Consider the following 24,943-nt stretch of genomic DNA (forward strand, 5'->3'; position numbering starts at 1 on the left):
TACACACAGTCACCCAAGGCTGGAATTGAACAAGAGTCCCTGGCACTGTGAGGCTGCAATGCTAACCACTGTGCTGCCCCAAGATTTCAAATGCAGGGTAATAGGGCTTATTCCAGATGTTTTACATTTTCTGTTGATTAAAGATTGAATTATCATATAATGCAGAACTGCTAGCACAATATCGTTGAAAATCTCTGATAATTATATCATGCAAATATTAACGATTTGCTGCTATTTCTGATCATGCAAATTGTTACAATTGTAATGAAATTCGAGAAATTAAATATAAATTAAATGCTGTCCTGAATGACCGGTATGAGGTTTCCCAGCCTCCTATCACCCCCAACTCTCAAAAGTTAATTTGTTTTCCAGTTAACAAGTTTCGTGGCCCAATTTTTAGGTAGTAGAAAAGGTCAAAAGAGACTTGTAATTAAAAGGCCTGTTTTCAGCCCCAAGGTGTCTAAGAGTCTTAATGGGTTGTCCTACTACCTTACACATCACCATGGAAAAAGGCCATTTCTAAGAATCTGGCCTCGCACTCTGCCTGATGATCTACACAACAAACTGTTCAGAAGGTGAATACAATTGAAGAATTATTTAAAGGCTTTTAATGGAGAATTTCTCAATCAACACTTGAACAGATAGTGATCATTTATTTCATTGCTATTTGGGGGATCTTGCTATATGCAATTTGGTTGCCCGGTTTCCTATACGCTAAAGATGATTTCAGGTCAAACATATGCAATTAACTATAAAGTGGTGAAATTGTGAAAGCTGCTACATAAATGTAAGCTTTTCCTTTATTTTACAATGTGCCGCTGATTTTCTACGATGTAAATCTTGTGCTGACATTTCATTGCAAACCGAAAACTACTAGGCTCGCAAAGACAAAAAGTAGTCTTTCCAACAGTTGGTCTTAGTGAGTCCTGGTAGTTTTACAATAGAATTGAAGCTGGTTGTCCCTATACATTGAGAATCCAGCAGCACCACAGTGGGTTTGTGCCTGTAATTTAATTCTGAGAAATGTTGCTGGGAAATGAGAATTGTAATCCAGAGTTCTTGAACAGTTTTCGTAGAACAGCAGTTGTTTGATTCAAATAATTTTACTCAATTGTCTTCAGTGGGAGCCTGATTGATGAGTACTGACAAAATAGTCTCCAGCATTATCGACCAGACTGATCAGCACAATGACATGTCACCTAAGCAACAAATTGCTTTCTGTGCATTGATGTACTGTACAATGCTTTCTTTCAGAAGTTGCTTTGTTTTACTTAAAAATCTGTTTGTAATTTAGTTGAAAACATTGGGTGGAATTTAATGGCCCAGTTAGAGCGGAATCCAGAGCCAGAGATGGGTGGGCAGGGTGGAGTAGGGTCGCCATCCTCCCTCCCTCCAATTAATTCCGGCGTAGAAAGGCTTGCTGGTGGCTTTCCCACCAGGAGATAAATTGAGGCGCTTAGGGGGCACCATCTCACTGCTACTGGTATTACTAGCAGCAGGCCAGGGCCTTGCCATCCAGGTAGCCCACAAAGCAGCCTGCAGCCTTCTGGGTGAGGTACCTATAGAACTCTATGCGTGCTTGGTTGAGAGCCTCTTGTGAGGCTTGGCTGAGAGCTTGGCTCAGAAAAGGGTTATGTGAGTGGAGTTTCTTTGGACAGCTAGAGACAACCATTAACTTCACTTGATTGACGGACGTCCGGTGGCGGCAATGGAGCGAGTTGTCGCACATTTGGTGGCTCCCACTCAAGGTTGATTTTGTTGGTCCTTCCCCACAGTTATGGGGTTTTTTTTGAGTACAAAAGGTGTGTGAATGCCCAGGGAAGGTAATAATCCTCTGGTGAGATCGGTGCATGGATCAGAGGACAAGAAGTGCCACAAAAAGACAGCAGCTAAAATATCTGGAACATCATGCTTATACCTGTAAAACAAGGCAAATGATACAAGATTTATAGTCCTCCCCACCCTGGCCAGCACTATTAATGGCAGCTACCTTTCATAATTGTGAAAACACCTGCCTCAAGAGAGCCACTCATTCACCTTTGACAAGAGCAGGCAAATAGGATTCTAGCCAATCCAAAAACAGGGGTAGAACTTCCTATATTCAAAGGAGATTTTTAAATCTTGTTACAATGTTGCTGATGAAATACAAAAAAAATTTTGTGATTTGAAATAATGCAAATCTATTTGGTCACAGCATGAATATTTGTGATATGCAATATGGGGATCAATTTTACAGCCCTCTTCTGGAGTTTATGAAGGTGGCGGGAGGGGGCATGTAATATTAAGCAATGGTCGGTCCGCCACCTTGGTGTCTAACCCCTCACCTGTTCCTCCCATATTACAGAGGCACAGGTAAGGCATCAACCAGTCGCTACTGCTATAATACGTGTGGTTGGTGAGGGTGAAAGGAAGACAACCAGCCCAGCAGGTTTCACTGCATGGGCTAAAGGTAAACAGGAAGGGGGGAGGGGGGGTACCTCTTTTGGTGGTCCCCTATGCCTATCGGGGGAAAGATGGTAATCCCCCTGCTCTTTGTGCCTCCCCACCAGGCCTCTGAATTTCAACCCCCTCTGATGTCATGAAAATGTGCCTGCCCATAATGCCCAAACTTACCTTAAGTCTTGGAGACATCTTCAGTGCTTCGCAATTAAGACCCCTTGTTGTCCCAGCAATTCCGGTACAAAGCTGGCAACCAATCAGAATTGGTGGTAGCTCTTGACGGCAGGACTTCTTATGCCTGATGGATGTAAGTCCCACTCTTAATTAATTAAAGCCACCCCCAAGATATTATCCCTGCGGAACAGCTGAATTTAAAGTTGTCGAGGTGCTGGCCAACCTATCAACTGGGAGGGGGAGAGGAATACCACCCACCCCAGTAACAACACAAAGATGTAAAGATAAAATTATACATGGTAAAGAGATGAGAAAGTGAATGGTAGCTTGACAGTGATTTTGACAGTGCTTGAAATACCATTATGTTCGTGGACTTACCATGGTCTTTACCATCTGTTGTACTAACATGAGTACCATTCTCCAAGTGTCCTTCACCATCTGAATTTGGCCTCTCTGAAGATAATTTCTGCAAGAGCAAGTCAGACATGACCAATCTTCCACTGCTGTTAATTCAACACATTCTCTACTGATTTCCTAGAATTAAATCTGTGGGAATGATTTCCTCTGGTGTTCACAGGACATTCAAAAGAGCTCATTAAAAAGATGGCAAAGGTCCAATTATATTTGGAACACAGAACTTCCATGAGTTGTCAGTTGACCTTGTAAGGGACAGCACCTCCATCAATCCCTTTCAGGGCTACTGAGGAGAGGTGGTGGTTCTCAGGGACAGAGTTGAGGATGGAAGCTCCCTGCTCCAGGAGTTCCCATTTCTCCGCTCAGTTATATGGTGCAGTACAGCAGGACTAAAGGCCGGCGGTTGAGTGCAATGCAAAATGTACAGTCAGACAATTGTGTGCTTTACAGAGGGAGGAGAGGTGGAAGAGGATGGGTGGAGGGGCCCGGGACAATGGAGACCTTCAAAGAAAAGTGTGGATTTTTAATATTTTTATTTATTGCAACCCACCTTGCTTGGAGCCCAAAAGAGTAAATTTGAAAGAGGAGCAATGAAAAAAGGGCAATTACTAAGGGCAATTTAGCATGGTCAATCCACTCAATCTGCACAATGTCCTCTCTCCCCATTGGCAAATAGAAGTTGAATTTACTAATGCCTGGTGCTTGAAAAGCATGGAAGTGTGCCCTGGTTACTTATGAACCTTGTGCAAATTAGATGGCATCCAAGAAAGAAATAGCGCCATCACAGCTCCTTTTTCAAAAATTGTTTATTATCTTCCCATGCTATGAACCGGGCCTGGATTCCCAAATGGGTCCACACCCAACAGTGACACAGCAGTTATGCATACTTCAGCTCAGCTTTCTGGCTGACACTGGTCCGCTGACTGGAATTCCATGTCCCTGGCCATATCCAATTCAATATCACTGACGCTGTCTGGAGCAGGAGAAAGCTCGACCCCTCACAAAGAAATGCCCAAGGGAAGGTCAAGATCTGGCATCCATTCTAATCCAGCCTTCTGCGCCACTCCAGCTGGAGTTAAAACGGGAGTGTACTGGAATGACTATTGTTCATCAGTCTCCCAGTACCCAAGTCACAGTTTTCTGTCTACTTATATGCAAAAACAATTCACAGTTATGTGCACAGGGCAGAGAATGAATGAAAATAGTTTATTTGAGCCCTGTTATCAGATATTTTGATTTGATACTTGTTATTCAAGGGTCAACACATACTTCAGTAATCTGTTCAACAGGATGTAATCCAATGAACGGAAATTCTGGCAGGATTTGAATCTAGTTTGATATCCTCCCCACCAGACATTCCTCTCTGGGTTCCAGGTGATAAAGACAAAAATTTACTCAGATGGACAAAAACAGTCCCAACATAATGTTCTGCGGATCCAACATACGAGTATCCCTGTATTAATCTACTCCCAGTGATAACTCTCTATTTATCAGATTGCAACCAGTTATCATCTATCCACTACGCCTTTTCTACTGCTATACATGCAGCATTGTATTGAATAATTCTGGAAAGCAAGGGATATAACATCTGCCGGATTAGCATCCAATATTTATTGTGTAGAAACTATGGTACAGAAAGAGGCCATTAGGCCCAATAGGTCACTGCTGGTAATTATTCTGCCGCCTCTCACCTTTTTTTATCTAACCCCATCAATATCTATTCATTTTTCTTGCCTCCATTTAAATGCTTCAAAGCTATTCACTTCACATTTCATTTAAAAAATAAATAAATATAGAGTACCCAATTATTTTTTTCACATTTAAGGGGCAATTTAGCATGGTCAATCCACCTACCCTCCATAGCTTTGAAGTTGTGGGGTGAGACCCACGCAGACATGGGGAGAATATGCAAACTCCACATGGATAGGCATTTCATTTTCTAACCACTCTCAGAGCAAAAAAATTTCTCCCGGATTCCCGATTGGACATAATTATGACTATCGGATATTTATGGTTGAAATATGAAAACTTTTCAAGATCTGACCAGGCCTGTTTCCAGTACTCCAGCTGTTGTCTATCCAAGGTTCTATGCAAGTTTATCATAACTTATCTCTGCTTTTCAATAACATTTTTCTTAAAAAACTGTGACATTGCTTCATTTAATATTTTTTAAATGGCCTTATTAACTTGTAATCCTTCTTTTAGTGATTTTTAGACACCCCGATGCCAGAAAAATAAGAGACGACACCTCCCCCCCACCAAGGAACTTCCCCAACACACGCCCCCCCCCCCCCCCCCCCCCCCCCCCCCAGCACTGCTCCCTGGCACTGCCCAAGTACTGGGTACTGCATGGGCACGATCCTCTCCTCCTGCCAGTTCCCCCTTTTTAAAAACCTATTGCAAATCCTGCTGGCGTGATATCACATGCCAGGGGGTGGGGAACCTTCCTACATCCGGGGGGGATGTTAGAGCGGGAGGCCCGCTAATTATATTAAATTGTATTCAAAGGGATTTCCGTCATTCCCGCATGGCAGGAATCCCGTTACGTCACTGGCAGGGACAATTGAGCGGGGAAATACCACCAACGTAAAAGCCACTTTGGAACTCGGCCTTGAATCTCTGTCTCCTCCACCATTCCCACCTGCCGAAAATCCTGAAGTCGTTCATTATACCATTTGCTTTGTCGGGCTACATCTGCCAGAATCGGAACGGGACGCGGCCAGTAGATGCCGGGAGAGGCCTCCCCTGGGCTTCATGACAGCCATTACACTTCACGCAATCAAACAAAATCTCGCGTGACGTCGCAATCAGGATCCCGCCCAAAATAGCAGGACCCAGTCTCGCATAGTCAAGTGGGTTTAAGAATCCACTTAACCGTGCTGATGCCGGATCTAACCAGCTCCCAGCATTTAGCAGCCTCCCCAGGAAGACTGTTCAGTACTGGTTGACACAAACGTGGACCAGGCGGAACAGCATTTGAGGGGGGGGGTCTCCCAGGCCATCGGAAGCACATGGGTGGTCGGGAACAGGGAAGGGGAGCCCCCTCGCGCACCCCGTGGCACCTGAGAACCTTGGCACTGCCAGGCTGCCACCTTGGCAATACCACCCTGGCACCAGTCATGGTGCCTGGTTGCCACTGCCAGGATGGCAGGAGCACTCTTCAGGGTGACAGGGTGGCACTGCTAAGGCTCAGGGCTTGAGGGGGTCATGCCCATGAAAGGAAGGATGGAGGGGAGAATGAAGAGTGGGGGAGGGGTGGGGGGGGCAGTGAAGGGTTGGTGTGGAGGGGCATCCAGAAGGGGGGGGGGGGATGATGGGTAGGGTACTGAAAGAGGGGCCCGAAAAAGAGGGGGACCTCAGAAACCCCCTGGCGGGATGTCCTCACTTGGGGGGGGGGGGGGGGGGGGGGGGGGAGTGGAGTAATGCCCATGTGTCTGGGGATGACTTGCCCATGGGTGGGGGTGTGGGGGATTCTCAAGCTCACTTAGAGATCTGCGCACCCTTACAAAATGGTGTCCCCAATGTCCGAGGAGCCAGTCTGGCCAGCCGGTTCAGCCCCACAGTGCTGAAATTTTTTAATTTTTAAATTATTTAGTGTGCCCAATTCATTTATTCCAATTAAGGGGCAATTTAGCGTGGCCAATCCACCTAACCTGCCTATTTTTGGGTTGTGGGGCGAACACATGCAAACACGGGGAGAATGTGCAAACTCCACACGGACAGTGACCCAGAGCCGGGATCAAACCTGGGACCTCGACGCTGTGAGACAGCAGTGCTAACCACTGCGCCACGTGCTGCCCTATGAAAAACATTTTTAAGGGCAGGATTTACCGGCTAACACCCCATGTTTTTCACCGGGATTGACAGACCTCGCCATTGTCAACAGAATTTTCTGGTGACTAACCCCTCGTCGCCGGGAAACCCGTGGGACTGGAATATCCCGCCGGCGTGAAAAGCCGGTAGACCATGGCCTAAGTGTGGGCTAGCCCAGAGAGAAACTCCCCAGGGCCTGAAAAAAGTGACTAAGTGTGTTCAGATAGTGGTGGTGAACTCCCAGCCAAACCTGCCTGAAATGAAACTTCGGGCTGGATTTTTCAGCCGCGCCCGTCGCAAGATGGCCACGAACTGGACGTAAAGGTCTGTTGACCTCGGGCGGGATTTTCTGGTCGCCGGGCAGGCGCAGCCGAGGATTCCCGCCCTTAGAAACTTTTCCGTTAAATCACGGCCACAGTGTGTGCATGCACTTTTTAGGTTCATTTCCCTACAGATCTGTGGGATATAAGGGACGGGATTCTCCGCCCCCCCCTGCCGGGTCACAGAATCGCCCGGGGCTGGGAGGGGTGGGAAAGAGAGCGTGAATCCCGCCCCGCCGCTGGCTGCTGAATTCTCCAACGCCGTTTTTTTGGCGGGGGCGGGATCGCGCCGCGCCGGTCGGGGGCCGTTGCCAGTGCCCCCCCCCGGTGATTCTCCGGTCCTCGGTGGGCCGAGCGGCTGCCCGTCTTCTGCCAGTTCCGCCGGCGTGGATTAGACCAGGTCCGTACCGGTGGGACCTGGCTCTGAGGGCAGCCTGCGGACTCCTCGGGGGGTGGGGGGGGGGCAAGGTGGCCTGGCCTGCAATCGGGGCCCACCAATCTGCGGGCGGGCCTGTGCCGCGGGGGCACTCTTTCCCTCTGTGCCGGCCTGTGTAAAGCTCCACCATGGCCAGCGCAGAGAAGAAACCCCCAGCGCATGCGCTGGAAACAGGCCAGCGGTTCTGCACATATGCTAGAACACGCTGGAGTCCCTGATGGTGACATCAGTCATTTGTGGTTGATTTGTTTGCTCTTCTTTGCTTCCTTGGTGCTCCTCTGCTGGAGCCATTTCCGGTACATTTGAATCATCTGTGATCTCTTTATGCTCCTCTTCAGGAGTTATTTCTGGTTCATTTGAATCACCTTTGGTTTCTTGGTGCTCCTCTTCTGGAGTCAAAATCTTCAAGATTTCAATTGACGTGGTCTCACTGGACCCAAGAGTAGTCCCACTCTGTGCTTCTGGACAGTCGAGCTGAGATCTGTCAGTCTTGCTGTGATCCTGCACACTCTGTCGAGTGTGATCACTTTGTCACTGTTTTTACATACAGTGGGTAGATATTCAATGTCTTCTTGTTGGTTACATGAGCTGGGTAGACTTTCATAATCTGCTGCTGGTTGCTCATATAAGGCAGATAGATCTTCACAGTCTTCCTCATGCACGGCTGTCGCTCCAGAGTCTTTAATTGCGTCCATTCTGGAGTCTGTTAACGAGCTCGCTGTGGAGGCTTGGATTACTCCCTCTGTGGAGTCGATTTGTGCTCTCTGCGTGGCGTCGCCTTCTTCTTGGGTATTGCTGTCATCCAATGTATCGACGATCTGCCATGGCATCATGGTATTGGATTCATCTACCATGAGTAGAGCCGTGTTGAGCTTTTCAACCATGTTGCTGATGCAATGATCATTAACTCCGAATAACTCATCCACATCTGAGCAGTAGTCTTCAATGGACAAATTATCTCTGTTTGTTTCGGATTTGTCATAGTGCTCTCTATGTCCAATGAAGAACTCATCTTCTGAGTAGTAATCGTCAATAAACAAATCTTTTGCTCTGGAATTGTCATTGTGCTCTCTCTCCCCTTTGGGTGTTGCAAACTGCTTGTTCCAGGATTCTGCTGAGGTAATCTTTAACTGTGGGTGGAGGCTCTGGCTTCATTCTGTCGTTCGAGGAAAAAAATTTGTGTTTTGTAGCTTTAAAATTCCTTTTTAAGTGGGCGTGGTCAGGGTTTCTGACATCATGATGCTCGTGACGTAAAGCATAGGAATCGAGTGCACATGCGCAATTCGACTTTCCTTTACTGTGCGCTCTTTTCGCATCTGCGCATGCGTGACTTCTCGAGCATGCGCGCAAGTGTATTTTGCCGTTTCTTTTCTTTTTGAGAAGTGCACATGTGTGTGTGCCACTTCCAGGTTCGCGTGTGCGGGACTGCCGGTGGAGGAGCGCCTTCTAGATGCCTAGGCCACCATTTTGAGGGATCCAACCTCGCGGTGGAGGCCTTGTTCCCGGTGAGTAAATTGTTCATACTGTGCTTCAGTAATTTCATGAGCAGAGCATTTTTGAATGGCCATTTCGAGGGTCAGGTTTCGTGTTTCAGGAGAGATGTTCTGAGTCCCTCATCAGAGATGCCACTGACAATTTGGTCTCTGATGAGGGAGTCACGGAGGTTTTCATAATTGCAGAATTGGGCCATCAGCTTTAAGTCAGTGACAAAACTGCTGAATGATTCTCCTGGTTTTTGCAGCCGCCTGGTGAATTTAAAGCGTTCAAATGTCTCATTAACCTCAGATTTGCAGTGGTTGTCAACTTTTTTTATAATTATGGCCAGTTTGTCCTTGTCCTCCCCTTCCGCATAAGTGAATGAATTATATATATCAATGGCCTGTTTCCCTGCCACAGATAAGTGGTTGGCAATTTTTTTAGAACCTGGCGCAGAGGTCATGTCCTTCATTTCCATAAATAGATTAAATTGTTGAAGGAATATTTTCCAATTATACTGGAAATTACCAGAGGTTCTGAGTTGCTGTGGTGCTGGAAGTGAGTCCATCTTACCGGTTTTTTCTTGCCCGAGAGGTCAGAGTGCTGCGAAGACTTCCGTGGTCGAATATCTATCCAAATGTTTTCTTCTCTTGTTGTCTCACCTTATCTAACTAGTTCTTTTAAAGCAAACACGCCTGGTACCATGTCTTGTTACTTGTGTGGTAGGTAACTCGTGCTACTCAATCCTTGGTTGACGGTGAGGTCTTCTGAATCTCGATGAAGAAGACTCGAACTCGTCCAGTAACAACAAAGGTTTATTGAGTAACTATAAGAACAAGTGCATGAGTTCTTTACTTTAACTTTGATACTAGTGATAAGGTTAACAAGAGCTAACTACAATAACTATACGTAACTCCACTAGCCATCTGAACTATTCTGATATTGTCCTGGTCACAGTGCACCCGAGAGAGAGACTGAGGGAGACACAATGTGGTTGCTTTTTATACCCCTGTTGGTCTGGCTCTCTAGTGATCATGTGGTGCTGCTGATTACACATTAACCCCTTGTGTACATGCAGGTACAGAGATCACTACCCCCGAAGGTGCGGAGGATTGTGCACCTTCCGGGCGGCCAGACGCCAGAGTGGTTCACACCACTCCTTGGCGCCGGTACGGCCCGCCCCGCCGGATACCGGAGAATCCCGGCCAAGAAGTCAGAAATGAGCTTTATTATTTCAGACTGCTCAGTCAAGTAGTCTAACACTTCCTTAGCTTTTGTACAACTATAACTAGACTCTATTTGTCTGGAATGTGCACAATTTGTTTTCTTTTCCATTCTTCTCAAGACACACCCGAAGTCGAGCCAACACTAACCTATGACTGGGATGAAGGAGATAATAAACATAGCACAAGAGAAAGAAATGCAGAAAGGGAAAGAACTATGTAAATAGGCAGAAACAAAAAAAAAAACACAAATCAAGGACTAAAATAATGGACAAAAACAAATATACATATACAGGACCAACTGAAAGAAAGAAAAATAGAGGATGTAGATTTTGTTCTCAAAAGTGGCAATTGATTGAAACTGCGGCCACTTTCACAGGCTTCGAGACTGCTGCTCAGAGAGAAGCAGAATAAAGGGGTATTAGAAGCTTAGGCCGACTAAAAAATACTCTAGTAATAATTCAGCAAGGTTTCTTGCATAAGATGGTACATTGTTAGGTGGGGACCAGATCTGACAATCTAGCTTCAGTGTTGTAGCCCCATCTTGATTCTTGCATTCCCATTTTGCCAAGCTGTGCCTATGGAGGGTGAAGCTCTGCTGAATTTACCCTCATACTTTTCATACCTAGCTCTGAATGGACGTGGACAGCATTTTTTGTTGCTAATTAGGACCTATTCTTTAGAATCTAAAATAAATAGATTACCCATCATTTGAATTTTGAATATGAAACCAATAAAAAATTAACAGCTGATTAATGGAAATCGGGAATTTATTAAGTACTTTCTGGTATCACACCCAAGACTACATATAAATTGTAGCCAGACTTGGAAAGTGGCATTAGAAAATATGCAGGTCAGCGTTGGGAGAGGGTATGGAGGAGGGGTTCTGGTGTGAGGGTGAACGCCTCCATCTTGTGTGTGAGGTTGGGATTGGTGCAGCTGAAGGTGGTATATAGGGCGCACCTTACAAGGGCAAGGATGAGCCAGCTCTTTGAGGGGGTAGAAAATGTGTGTGAACATTGCGGGGGGGAGGGGGGGCACTGCAAACCACTTTAATATGTTTTGGTCCTGTCCAAAGCTGGAGGATTACTGGAAGGAGGTTCTTAGGGTAATCTCTAAAGTGGTGCATGTGAAACTGGACCCGGGCCCTCGCAAGACCATATTCGGGGTGTCGGACCAGCCGGGATTGGAAACGTGCTGAGGCAGATGTTGTAGCCTTCGCCTCGTTGATCGCCCGAAGGCGGATCCTGTTGGAGAGGAGATCAACCAGTCCACCCTGTGCCCTGGCATTGCGGGGGGACCTGCGGGAATTCTTGCCGCTTGAGAGGGTAAAATTTGAACTAAAGGGAAGGATGGAGGGATTGTACAATTCATGGGAGTTATTCATTATACACGTTCAAAAATTTGATTACATCGAACATTGGGGGGGGGGGGTGGAGACGAGACGGACGACTGTATGTGTTAATGGTGATAATGGGTGATTCCCGATTCCTTTTTGTCATTTGTTTATGTTAACATGTGGGCTAATGTTTTTGATTTGATTTATTATTGTCACATGTATCAGTATACAGTGAAAAGTATTGTTTCTTGCATGCTATACAGACAATGCATACCATACATAGGGAAGGAAGGAGAGATTACAGAATGTAAAGTTACAGTCACAACTAGGATGTAGAGAAAAGATCAACTTAATACGAGGTAGGTCCATTCAAAAGTCTGATGGCAGCAGTGAAGAAGCTGTTCTTGAGTCGGTTGGTACGTGACCTCAAAATTTGGTATCTTTTTCCTGATGGAAGAAGGTGGAAGAGAGTATGTCCGGGGTGTGTGGGGTCCTTAATTATGCTGGTTGCCTTTCCGAGGCAGCGGGAATTATAGATAGAGTCAATGGATGGGAGGCTGGTTTGCGTGATGGACTGGGCTACATTCACGACCTTTTGTAGTTTCCTGCGGTCTTGGGCAGAGCAGGAACCATACCAAGTTATGATACAACCAGAAAGAATGCTTTCCATGGTGCATCTGTAAAAGTTGGTGAGAGTTGGAGCTGACATACCAAATTTGTTTAGTCTTCTGAGAAAGTAGAGTCATCGGTGGGCTTTCTTAACTAGAGTGTTGGCATGGGGGGACCTGGACAGGTTGTTGGCAATCTGGACATCTAAAAACTTGAAGCTCTCGACCCCTTCTACTTTGTTCCCACTGATGTAGATAGGGGCATGTTCTCCTCTACACTTCCTGAAGTGGAGGACAATCTCCTTTGTTTTGTTGACATTGAGGGAAAGATTATTATCGTCGCACTAGTTCACCAGATTCTCGATCTCATTCCTGTACTCTTGTCTCGTCATTGTTTGAAATCCGACCCACTACGGCGGTGTCGTCAGTAAATTTGAAAATTGAGTTGGAGGGGAATTTAGCCACACAGTCATAGGTGTATAAGGAGTATAGTAGGGGGCTGAGGACACAGCCTTGTGGGGCACCGGTGTTGAGGATGATTGTGGAGGACGTGTTGTTGCCTATCTTTACTGATTGTGGTCTGTGGGTTAGGAAGTTCAGGATCCAGTCGCAGATGGAGAAGCCGAGGCCCAAGCACAGTTTGGAGATGGGTTTCGTAGGAATAATAGTGTTAAAGACTGAACTGCGGTCAATAAATTGGAGTCTGACATAGGTGTCTTTGTTATCTAGGTATTCCAGTGTTGAGTGCAGGGCCAGGGAGATGGCATGTGCTGTGGACCTGTTGCAGCGATAGGGAACTGTCGTGGATCAAGGCAATCCGGGAGGCTGGAGTTGATTCGTGCCATGACTAACCTTTCGAAGCACTTCATAATGATGGATGTCAGAGTCACTGGACGATAATCATTAAGGCACGCTGCTTGGCTTTTCTTTGGTACAGGGATGGTCGGCTTCTTGAAGCAGATAGGGACCTCAGATTGTTGTAAAGATTTTGATTTGATTTGATTTATTGTCACATGTACCAAAGTACAGTGAAAAGTATTTTTCTGCGGCAGAGGAACATACACAGTACGTACAGAGTAGACACAATAATAATCAACAGAGAACATTGACAAATGGTACATTGACAGAACAATGATTGGTTACAGTGCGGAACAAGGGGGCAAACAAAGTAAATACATGAGCAAGAGCAGCATACAGGGAACAGATCAGTCCGAGGGGGAGTCGTTGAGGAGTCTTGCAGCTGTGGGGAAGAAGCTGTTCCTATGTCTGGATGTGCGAGTCTTCAGACTTCTGTACCTTCGGCCTGATGGAAGGGTCTGGAAGAAGGCAATGCCTGGGTGGGCGGGGTCTCTGATAATGCTGTCTGCCTCCCTGAGGCAGCGGGAGGTGTATGCAGAATCAATGTGGGGGTGGCAAGTTTGTGTGATGTGTTGGGCTGAGTTCACTACAGTCTGCAGTTTCATGCGATCTTGGACCGAGCAGTTGCCATATCAGGCTGTGATTCAGCCAGATAGGATACTTCTCTATCACACATCTGTCGAAGTTTGAGAGAGTCGATGCAGACATGCCAAATTTCATTAGCTTCCGTAGGAAGTAGAGACGTTGTTGAGCTTTCTTGACTTGCATCAACGCGAGTAGATCAGGACAGACTGTTGGTGATGGTGACCCCCAGGAACTTAAAGCTATCGACCATCTTCACTTCGGGCCATTGTTGCAGACGGGTGTGTGTGTGGTGCTGCGCTTCCTGAAGTCGATGATCAGTTCCTTGGTCTTTCCAACATTTAGAGAGAGGTTGTTTTCGGTACACCATGCAACCAAGTTATTTAACTCCCACCTCCAAGAGAGGTTGAAGATGTCTGCAAATACCCCTGCCAGCTGATCCACGCAAGACCTGAGTGCTTGTCCGGGTACCCCATCCGGGCCAGTGGCTTTCTGTGGGTTGACCTTCGAGAAGGCTGCTCTGACATCTGCAATGGTGACCTCAGATTCAAGTTCATCCGAGGCTTCCAGGGTGGAGGGCGTGCTCGCGCTGACCTCTTGCTCAAAGTGGGCATAGAATGCGTTGAGCTCATCAGGGAGGGGTGCGTTGGAACTGGTGATTTTACATGCCTTCATCTTGTAGCCTGTTATGTTTTGCAGACCTTGCCATAGTTGGCGGGGGTCTGTGTGGCTAGCTAGGGACTCGAGCTTGGTCCGGTACTGTCTTTTGGCATCTTTGATGAATTTCCTTAGACCTTATCTGGCTTTCTTATATAGATCAGGGTCGCCTGACTTAAACGCCTCAGACCTAGACTTCAGCAAGCAGTGGATATCCCTGTTCATCCAGGGTTTCCAGTTGGGAAACACGCGGATTTGCTTCTTTGACACACATCTTCTACACACTTACTAATCAAGTCAGTTACTGTAGTGGCGTACTCGTTCAGGCTGGTCGCAGAGTTTTGAAATACTGACCAGTCTACTGACTCTAATCAGTCCTGTAGGTGATCATCTGATTCCTCAGACCAACAGTTTGGGGTTTTGGTGGGAGGATAGGATCGTTGTTATTGATATGGGGATTGACATTGCATTCATTATTGATTATTGTTGGGTGTAATTGTGGGAGAAAATATGAAAAAGGAGAATAAAAATATTTTTAAAAAAAGAAAATATGCAGGTCATTACCTTTTCCAGTTCTGCCTTGTTCACAGGAAAAATTGTCATGGATCCATCTGCTTCGGTCGTTACATTGCAAAGTACAACAACATCTTTTATCACCTAAAAATGACGACAAGAAAAAATAAAATACATGATTGCATTGCAGTCGTAAATTCATAGTGCTCAATGTTCTGATATGAAATTAAGTGATGAAATACCACAATTGACTGGGCTGGTTTAGTTCAGTTAGCTGGACAGCTGGTTGTGGGCAGCACGGTAGCACAGTGATTAGCACAATTGCTTCACAGCTCCAGGGTCCCAGGTTCAATTCCCGGCTTGGGTCACTGCCTGTGCGGAGTCTGCACGTTCTCCCCGTGTGTGCGTGGGTTTCCTCCGGGTGCTCCGGTTTCCTCCCACAGTCCAAAGATATGCAGGTTAGGTGGATTGGCCATGATAAATTGCCCTCAAGTGTCCAAAATTGCCCTTAGTGTTGGGTGGGGTTACTGGGTTATGGTGATAGGGTGGAGGTGTGCGGTTGGGTAGGGTGCTCTTTCCAAGAGCCGGTGCAGACTTGATGGGCCGAATGGCCTCCTTCTGCACTGTGAATTCTCTGATCTATGATGCAGAGCACGCCGAGCAGCATGAGTTCAATTCCCGTACCGGCTGAGGTTATTCATGAAGGCCCTGCCTTCTCAACCTTGCACCTTGCCTGAGGCGTGGTGATCCTCAGGTTAAATCACCACCAGTCAACTCTCCCCCTCAAAGGGAAAAGCAGCCTATGGTCATCTGGGACTATGGCGACTTTACCTTACCTTTATCAACAATTGACTATTTGAGCTAAATCATGAGAGATTTTTGCGATACGATCCATATGAAAAAATAAAGGCTATACTCCTTAATAAATTTCCTGATCATGGTTTGTTTTAAAACAAGGCTGCTGAAAGTGTTCTATTTTTACCAGCATCTTCTGAAGCTACCCACTCTTCAATCAACTTTGGACCATTTAAACAAACACATCCTAAAGCTCTAGTGACTTACAGGTCAATTATAAATAGCTTTGTTATTTATATAATTTTTCAGTTTGGCAGACAGAAGGGGCGTTCTCCCTCAACTTGCCAATCAATGTTTTCTATAAAAACATCACTGAGTAGGTGCTTTATCATTAACATTTTAAATCACAATTCAGCAAGAGATTTTTTGGCACATATTACCTCAATGAAAGTTGCAAGTTCATTTGCGGAAAATAATTTGGCTGCTAACTTTTCAAATACATGCTCACCATGTGACTGCAGTACTCAGAGAGCCCCATGATATTCATTTCAAGCAATATTAAACCATTGTGGAGTACGTTTTAGAAATGCGTTTTTCTGGTACTAGATTTAGACATCAAAAAATCTAAGTGAGTATTTTTCTGCTATTGAACTTGAGAAATATGAATTTGATAGGAATGGCAAAAAATCTGCCAATCATTTCACACTTGTAGTAACGGTGGTTTCATGCTTCACTATCACCTAAATTGCCTGTTAATTGATAGGAATGTAACAGTTTTGTTCAGCCAGCGGCAGAATGTACAGAAAAGAACTTCAGTACTGGCTGCCAAATTTGAAGAGCCCAATTAATAGGCTGGAACACTGCTGCAATGCTTGATGCTAGTCTGGTGAAGGAGCAAAACAGACACACTGGGCAGAATTCTCCGTTTTTGAGACTAAGTGTTGATGCAGGGACTGAATCGGTTATGTTCTATGACCCCGAAAGTGACGCCGGTCCAGGAGCAATGAAAGATCTGTTACAGTGCTCGCACCAGCGCCACATGGAACTAGTGCAATTCCAATGCAAAATGGCATCCAAATCGCCGGGGTTGGGTTTGCAGTAGAGTGGCTGACAAGCTGCAGCCGCATATAAACACTCCACTCCCCCTACACACTCAGTCCAGCCAAGATGATTAAAAAATTTTATTTTATTTATTTATTTTTTTTAAAAAGAGTACCCAATTATTTTTTTCCAATTAAGGGGCAATTTACATGTCCAATCCACCTATCCTGCACATCCTCTTTTTGGGTTGTGGGGGTGAATCCCACGCAGCCACAGGGAGAATTCGCAAACTCCACATAGATAGTGACCCAGGGCCAGGATCAAACCTGCGTCCTCAGTGCTTTGAGGCAGCAGTGCTAACCACTGCGCCATCGTGCCACCCCTCAAGAAGATGGCAGCACAAAGAGCGGCCCCAAGATTCGCAGATGCGGGAGCTCGAAACCCTGCTGGATGCTATGGGGAAGTGGCAGGGCACCCTGTTTTCCAGGGTGGGAGGGAAGTTGCCACCCGCCGCCACAGACCGGGCCTGGGCGAAGGTGGCAGAGGCCGTGAGCGCCATGGGCCCTGCCACCAGGACCAGCTAGCAGTGCCGTAAAAAGCTGCACAACCTCCTCAGGATGGCCAGAGTGAGTAACCAGCACCATATCCCATCATCCCACACACCCGTATGCACCAGCAAACCCCCCCCCCACAGAGGGCGATCGAACCCCCCCCCCCCCCGGCAACCTGCTCGCACCCAACCCTGCACCACATGCCAACACCCATACTGTCTGCCATGGATAGGTGCCCTGCATACACAGGCCACTAGCTGCCTAACTCCTGTACTGCCCGCATCCAACTGCTTCACATTGTGCATTTTCTGTCTCCCACGACCCCCAGGAGAAGGCGGTGCACACCTGCAGAGGGAAAGGGGGCAGACAGGAGGGGACCCGCCAGACCTGAGGCCCCTTACCTTTGTGGAGCAGCGGACATTGGATCACCCAAACACCACCACTCCACCCACTCCAGCACCCCCACACCACCTCCCCAGCACGCCTCGCTCCATCTCCACCTACCCACCCCACCGCCCCTCCACCTTCCCACCCTAGCACCCCACCACCTCCACCATCCTCCCTCCACGTCCCCACCCCAGCACCTCACCAGCTCCACACCACCCCTTCACCAGCCCCAACCTAGCACCCCAACACCTCCACCTCTCCCACTCCAGGCCTGGGACACTCTGTGCGGGCGGTGGCCGGGGCACTTGACAGGGCGGCCCAGTCACAGGCAGTTATGTACTAGGGCCTCCTGGACATTGCTGCAGCATTCCAGAGCTTGGCCCAATCAGAACGGATCATGGCTGTGGGTGTCGACAGCATTTCCTGGGCGCTGGCTGACCTGGCACAGTCACAGAGGGACATGGCACGGTCCCAGAGGGAGGTGGCCCACTCTCTGTGTTCCATGGTCGCGAGTATTGAGATCCTGGTTGGGACGAGAGCTGGCCACCAAGACTGGCAGAGCCAGGTGGCACGAGAGCCCCCTGAGCTCGGTCCAGCTAGGGCACAAACCTGTAGAACCATGTTCACCTGTGCACAATAAACACCTTTTCACAAACATTTCAGCCGGCCTCTGTCAGACATGAAGGATGGGCTGGCTGCAGAAGGGGCCCCCAGGTCAGCCATTGCACATCACCCCAGTACCTGGCCCCACCCCCCTTCCTTCCAACCTCCCAAACCCAGACCCCATTCCCACCTCCACCACTCCAAGGGTTCGATGGGAGTGTGAGATGGAATGGTCAGCTCGCATGCAGGAATCACGTTGGAAAGTGCTACCATGGGCAGGAGTCATTATCTTCCTCCACCCCATGGACCAGGGCTCATATCCCAGTAGTGAGGCAGGTAGGAATCATGGAGCAGGTTGCAGGAAGGAGGAAATGAGATGGGGTGGTGGGCCGGGGGAGGAGTTGATGGTCTGGGGATATGGGGGTAGATATGGGATGTTCGTGCCGCTGTCGGCCAGGCCCCCTAATCGGTGAAACTGGAGGCAATTAGAGCAGAGGCCCTGGCGCACCTGTTATGCAACCTCCTCCTTGACGGACAAGGCCTGCCATTCATCCCCCCTTCTCAAACATGTCACCCTTCTGCTGCGCGGTGTTGTGGAGTACGCAGCAGGCCACCGCGATGTGGGAGATGCTCCTAGCGCTGTACTGGAGGGCCCCTCCAGAGTGGTCCAAGTACCTGAATCAAATCTTTAGGACGCTGATGCACCGCTCAATCATGACCCTGGGTGCGGCATGGGTGTCATTGTAGCGGGTTGCCACGCTGGTCTGTGGCTTCCAAATAGGCGTCATCAGTCACGATCTCAGTGGATAACCTCTGCCATCCAAGAGCCAACCCCTCACCTGGAGGATGCTCCTCAAATGCATCGGGAATTGTTGAGGGCGTCAGGATGAAGGCATAGTGCAGGCTGCCTGGGTATCAGATGCAGATGTGCATCTCGTGGTCATATACCAGCTGCACGTTCATGAGAGGAACCCCTTTCGGTTTGTGAAGGCCACCCCCTCATGCGTTGGTGCTCATAGGGAGTCATGCCTCCCGTCGATCGCACCCTGGACATGGGGCATCCCAGCAATGGCGGTGAACCCCGCTGCCCGGGCAACCTGGTGGGCCCAGTCCACATTGAAGTTAGATATATTGTGCTGACCGTGCATATCGGGCCTCGGTGATGGTGTGGATGTACCTGTGCACCAATGTCTGCGAGGTCCCAGACAGGTCCCCACTCGGCACCTGGAAGGACCCCATGGTGAAAACGTTCAAGACGATTGACACATTGCAGGCCGCAGCACCGGTGGTCTGTGTCTGGACACCCCATCCTGTGGGTTATCCCAACCGCACAGCCTATCATCCAGTCACCTCCCAGGACTCCCACCCAGCCCCCCCCCCTCCCAGCCCCCCCGCCCCCCCCCCTTGCCAGCCCCCCCGCCCGCCCCCCCCCGCCCCTGCCAGCACCCCCTGCCAGCCCCCCCCCGCCCCTGCCAGCACCCCCCCGCCCCTGCCAGCACCCCCTGCCAGCCCCCCCCCACCCCTGCCAGCACCCCCTGCCAGCACCCCCTGCCAGCCCCCCCCCCCCCCCAGCCAGTGGGGAGGTCTGGCAGCCCAAGGCTGCACTTTTGGAAGCATTCCTATTTCCTCTCTCTCACTCAGCAGACATAGAATCAGTTTCCTGATTTTAAATACCACAAGTGAATCTTGCCGTTGGTAATTCCTCCTGGCGAGGTAGAGCATCGCGGGAGGCCCGTAGAATACCAGGGTGGGCCAATGGCATTTACTGTACATATGGAGTAGAACGCATTCGCGCCACTGTCGAGGCACATGGCATTCCGTTGGGTGCCTGGCACCGGCCTAGATTTTCAGCTGACCGGTGATTCTCTGCCTAATTGTGCTTTGCGCTTCTGGTGTTGCTGGATGGAGAATTCCATCCACCATTTTTGGGTGCCCAAATGCAACAAAGGAAATAAGTGAAAAATGTCAAAGTTCCATACAAGGCTAATCTGGCAGGAAGTATGAAAAAAGTTACAAGATATTTTAAAGACCTCAGATGTAGGATTACAATGTTAGTACATGTCCTCACCAAAAGACAAAATTTATATGTAGGGCTGATACCCATTGGTTGTTACTGATTGCAAAGATTCCAAACTGTCAAAGGATTGGATTTGATTTACTGTCACGTGTACCGAGGTACAGTGAAAAGTATTGTGCTCCGTACAGTCCAGACAGATCGTTCCATACATGAAAAAAAACATAGGACATATGATAAATACACAATGTAAATACATCGACATTGGGTGAAACATGCGGAGTATATTACTACTCAGTAGAGAAGAAGTGTGAAGAAATCAGTTCAGTCCATAAGCGGGATTTTCAGAAGTGTGGTAACAGCGGGGAAGAAGCTGATTTTGAATTTGTTAGTGCGTGTTCTCAGAATTTTGTATTTCCTGCTCGATGGAAGGAGTTGGAAGAGACAATAGCCCTGGTGGGAGGGGTCTTTGATTCTGCTGTCCACTTTCCCAAGGCAGTGGGAGGTGTATACAATCAATGGTTGGGAAGTAGGTTCACGTGAAGGACTGGGCTGCGTTCACGACTCTGTAGTTCCTAACGGTCTTTCTCAACCAGATATATACGTAAGCTAAATTATCCATACTGACACAGGAAATTCATTCTTTAATCCCGACAGTAGTACATCCTTACTTTTTATGGCAAGTTGCACATCATAAGAAAGCAAGCACGGCACTGTGGTGAAATCTCCCAAGGGGAAAAAAATCTCTTCCTGAGAATCATAGAATAGAATCCTTACAGTGCAGAAGGCAGCCATTTGGCCAATTGTTTCTGCACCTAACCTGCACATCATTGGACTGTGGGAGGAAACCGGAGCACCCGGAGGAAGCCCACACAGACACGGGGAGAACATACAAATGCCACACAAAGTCACCTGAGTTTGGAATCGAACCCGGGTCCCTGGCACTGTGAGGCAGCACTGCTAATTACTGTGCCACGGTACCGTTCTAAAGAGGCAGCATGAATCAGCAGAGGTGCATTTGTAGACCATGAGCCTCATGGGATGAGTGAGAAACTCAGACAACTGAGTGCGATTTGCTATCTCAGGTCTTGATAGGCAGTCTAGCCCACCAGGCCGGCATATTCGAAATTGAAATATAGTAGCCATCTGGGATGGCCACTTCCCGATTGCAAAATGGACACTTTGCAAAGATTACAGAGAAAATGGGCAATACTGAGAAAACAAGCAGGTTCAGGGTTTGTCTGCATATTGGAGCCGCAGCTCCCAGACAAGACCAAAACTGCAAACCCATGAGCATACTAATGGCCCATCTCTGGGAACAAAAGCATAACATTTGAGTAATCGATACGAAGGCAGACACACCGGCGCCAGAGGAGACCAGAACAAAGCAGGCCACCTAGGACACGCCCAGCCATCAGGGCACCCACCCCTTTATTGGATGAAATCGATAGGAATGATCGAGAAACGGCCCAACTGATTGGGGCCAAGTTCAAGGCCCGCCCAAAAGCGCGCGAAGCCCCTTTTGGGTGTAAAAAGCATCCCCCAAGAGAGAATCGCTCTCTTGGCTCCGGATCTCACCAAGGAGAGACCTGCCCAACAGCTGAACCAGAACAAGGAAGTCCACGCTACCAGACAGACGACCTTAGTTGTTCCCCTTCACCACTTCGATCCCAGCAGCCTCAGAACCGAACAACGGCCATTGTTCCTCTGACTGAGGACTGACGAAGCGAAGTATAGGCTTTAGCATTAGTGATTGTTTAGTCTGTCGTATTTGTGCATGAGTATATTTAACTGTGTGTGTTAATAAATAAGCATTTGACTTTGAACTAACTAACTGGTGTATCGAGTCTTTGATCAGTATTCGGTTTGAACCTTGTGGTGGTATCGAAAGATACCTGGCGACTCTCGAGCGAAACGTAATTAGAATTAAGGAAGGCGACCATATTGACTGCCATAATCAGAGCCAAATAAAGAGAACACAATTAGCAACATTTACTGGCGACTCCACCGGGACTCGACCTAGAAGTGGCCTTGTCACTCAGAGAGAACCCAAATTTGAATTAGAATCCAATTGGAAACAGAAAAACCACAAGTGTAAGAACAATACTGATCAAACCTCCGAGATTTGGAAGTGTGTTAATGTGTACTAAAAGGGATATAAGGTAAAACTGAGAGATTTTGTTGCATACAACTGTCGAGAGTTTTGTAGGCCGGAAAATAGCATAAGCCGCACCCGTGTTTACATCACCACGTTATCACCCCCTGTTCCAAATTCAGTAGAGAACCCAGAGAAAGAGAGAAAATGGCAATGAAGGCAATGGAACACCTTATGAACCACCAGGAATTCGAGGTCGCAGCAACCAGTAGAGTAGGGCAGTGCCCCGTATGGGAAGAGGAAATCAGAAAGTACCTCAAAGGGAAAGGATGGCCCCTTTGGAGCGAATTCTGCACGAATGATGAAACAGGACCCGGGAGTATAGGACATACTTGGTAGGAGAACCTGTCAGAGATCCACAAGAAGAGCTTAGGGAAAGCTCGCAAGCCGATGGCAATCGTGTCCTGCTTGGCACAATTGCGAGGCACAGAGGAGGTCGTTAGGACGCTCCGTAGAGAGACAGAAATAGTGAGGGAGATGTGCGGGTTTGAGAAGGAGAATAAGGAGTGAAGAGAACAGTTAACAGCAAGGGACTGAAAGGTGGATGATGCCAAGTGGGCACACCAGTCTTGTCTCACCCATTTGAGTAGTTTTCAGACCCAGTACGATAAGGCCTACCAGGACATGCAACGTGCGGTCTTGGTAAGCCAAGAAACCGAGCAACAGGTAGAGAAATTGCAGAAACAGTGCAATGATTTAAAAGCAGCCCTACGAGCCCTCCACACTTCCACGACGGAACAAAGGCAGAGCTCAGTCGATCACACAAAGTGCCGGAAGCAAATTGCAATCTCTACTTTCTATCCAGAATGGGTTTCAAGTACGTTTGGACCCCAGTTAGACCAGGAAATCGGCCCTGATTGGCAGGAGTTAAATGAAACTGCCCAGAGATACGTACATGGAACGTGTACGCAAGAAAAACCCCAAAAGAGGAAAGCACCCCAACCCCCGACTGAACAGGCAGAACACCCCACCCATGAACCCTGTAACCACACACCGCAGGGCCGTAGCAGAAGGAAACGCAGATTTCCTATACACAACTCCATTAACCGTGACCCAATTACAGGACGCGTCTGGAAAGAGACCCAATTATGGGACGTGTGGAAAGATTACAACGTTCCTTCCAACATCAGACCCCCACCAGTTTTTCACTAGAGTTAAACAGCAGGCTACCATGTACGGCCTGGACGAAAAGGAGCAAGTGAAGCTCCCAGTCTTAAGCCTCGACGCTTCAGTCGTGGCAACCCTCCCCGACCCACAGAATGTAGGAGGAGGTATAGTCCAAGAAATGCACACAGCGATCCTGGATGCTATCGGCTATAACAGAGGAGACCCCGTAGAAGGCCTAAACAAGCGTAGGCAAAAGAAAACAGAGCACCCCACAGTGTTTGCTGGACATTTGTGGATACATTTCACAGCGGTTTTCGGAGAATTAGCATGCACCCATTTGTCCGCGGATAATATGGCCAAATGGACTCGAATCCTAGTCTCTCATGCGACAGAGGCAGGACATGCGACAGAGGCAGGACAGAGAGCTTGCGCAAATTACGACCCCTCAGACGAGGCCCACAATGAGAAATGGGTTTTGAAGAGATTGTCCCGCGCTTGGGAACAATCAGTTCAAGGCAAAACCGCATTTGCAAAACCTGAGGAAGAGCAGGCAGACATGAATCCAGTTAAGGTGCACCAGAACCCCGCATGGGTAAATGAGGGCAGGAACAGCCCACCACAACCAAAATTCTAGGAATGCTACAACTGTGGACAATTAGGACACTTTGCACGAGAGTGCAACACGCCCCAAAAGCAGCAGACAAACCAACAGACAGGCACCCTAAATAAGAACAGGGCAAAGCCAATCCACAGCGTTAGCGCCCGTTCAGAGAACATAGGCAAGAACGGCACCGACTGATGGTGTTTGGGCTCCCCAACTTGGGTCTGCGACACCCTTTGGGACAAGTCCGATAGACCGGTCATAGCAGGCAAAGTCCAGGGACACCCCGTAGAATTTCTTTGGGACACAGGAGGGTCCCGCACCACAGCCAATTCCTCCACGATGGTTCAGCGAGACAAGTGGCCCACAACGGACACCATCACACTCAGCGGTTTTACCGGTCATTTACAACAAGGACACATCACAGCCCCTGTAGCGATACAAATAGGGAGCATTCCGACTAAACAACCCATAGTTTTGGTCGTTCTACCCCAGACCACTGAACACATCCTAGGAATCGATTTTATGAGCTCCCACACCTCTCTTTTGATCCAGTTAATAAATGTGTATGGAGAATGGCAAAGGCAGCACGAGCCCCCGCCACGCTCACAGTTGGAGACTATGAAAACAGAATTAGCTCAGTACGAGTCTTCTGGTTCGACCCTCGAGCCATTAGTCAGGACAAACAGGTTAGGGAAGTCCTGCAGCAACACAAAGCAGCATTTGCACAGCACAAGCACGACTGTGGCAAGATAGCTGGCTTGGTGAACATTACAGGTCCCGACCCCAGACCCCAAAAGCAGTACGGTTTTCCCCAAGAGGCAGAGGGAGAAATCT

The 24,943-nt window shown here is 48.1% G+C and overlaps 1 protein-coding gene across 3 annotated transcripts in view; it reads right to left on the reverse strand.

Moving 5' to 3' along the window:
- The window catches only part of afap1 (actin filament associated protein 1), a 342,584-nt gene that overhangs the window by 87,291 nt on the left and 230,350 nt on the right, over window positions 1–24,943 (reverse strand). For all 3 annotated transcript variants that reach the window (XM_072495955.1, XM_072495957.1, XM_072495956.1), the window contains exons 7-8: window positions 14,904–14,996; window positions 2,992–3,079 (exon numbers count right to left, since the gene is read on the reverse strand). In XM_072495955.1, coding sequence (XP_072352056.1) covers window positions 2,992–3,079; window positions 14,904–14,996 — 181 coding nt within the window. The remainder of the gene's footprint in view (window positions 1–2,991; window positions 3,080–14,903; window positions 14,997–24,943) is intronic.

This window comes from Scyliorhinus torazame, chromosome 3, assembly GCF_047496885.1.
Source record: "Scyliorhinus torazame isolate Kashiwa2021f chromosome 3, sScyTor2.1, whole genome shotgun sequence".
NCBI classification, from domain to species: Eukaryota; Metazoa; Chordata; class Chondrichthyes; order Carcharhiniformes; family Scyliorhinidae; genus Scyliorhinus; species Scyliorhinus torazame.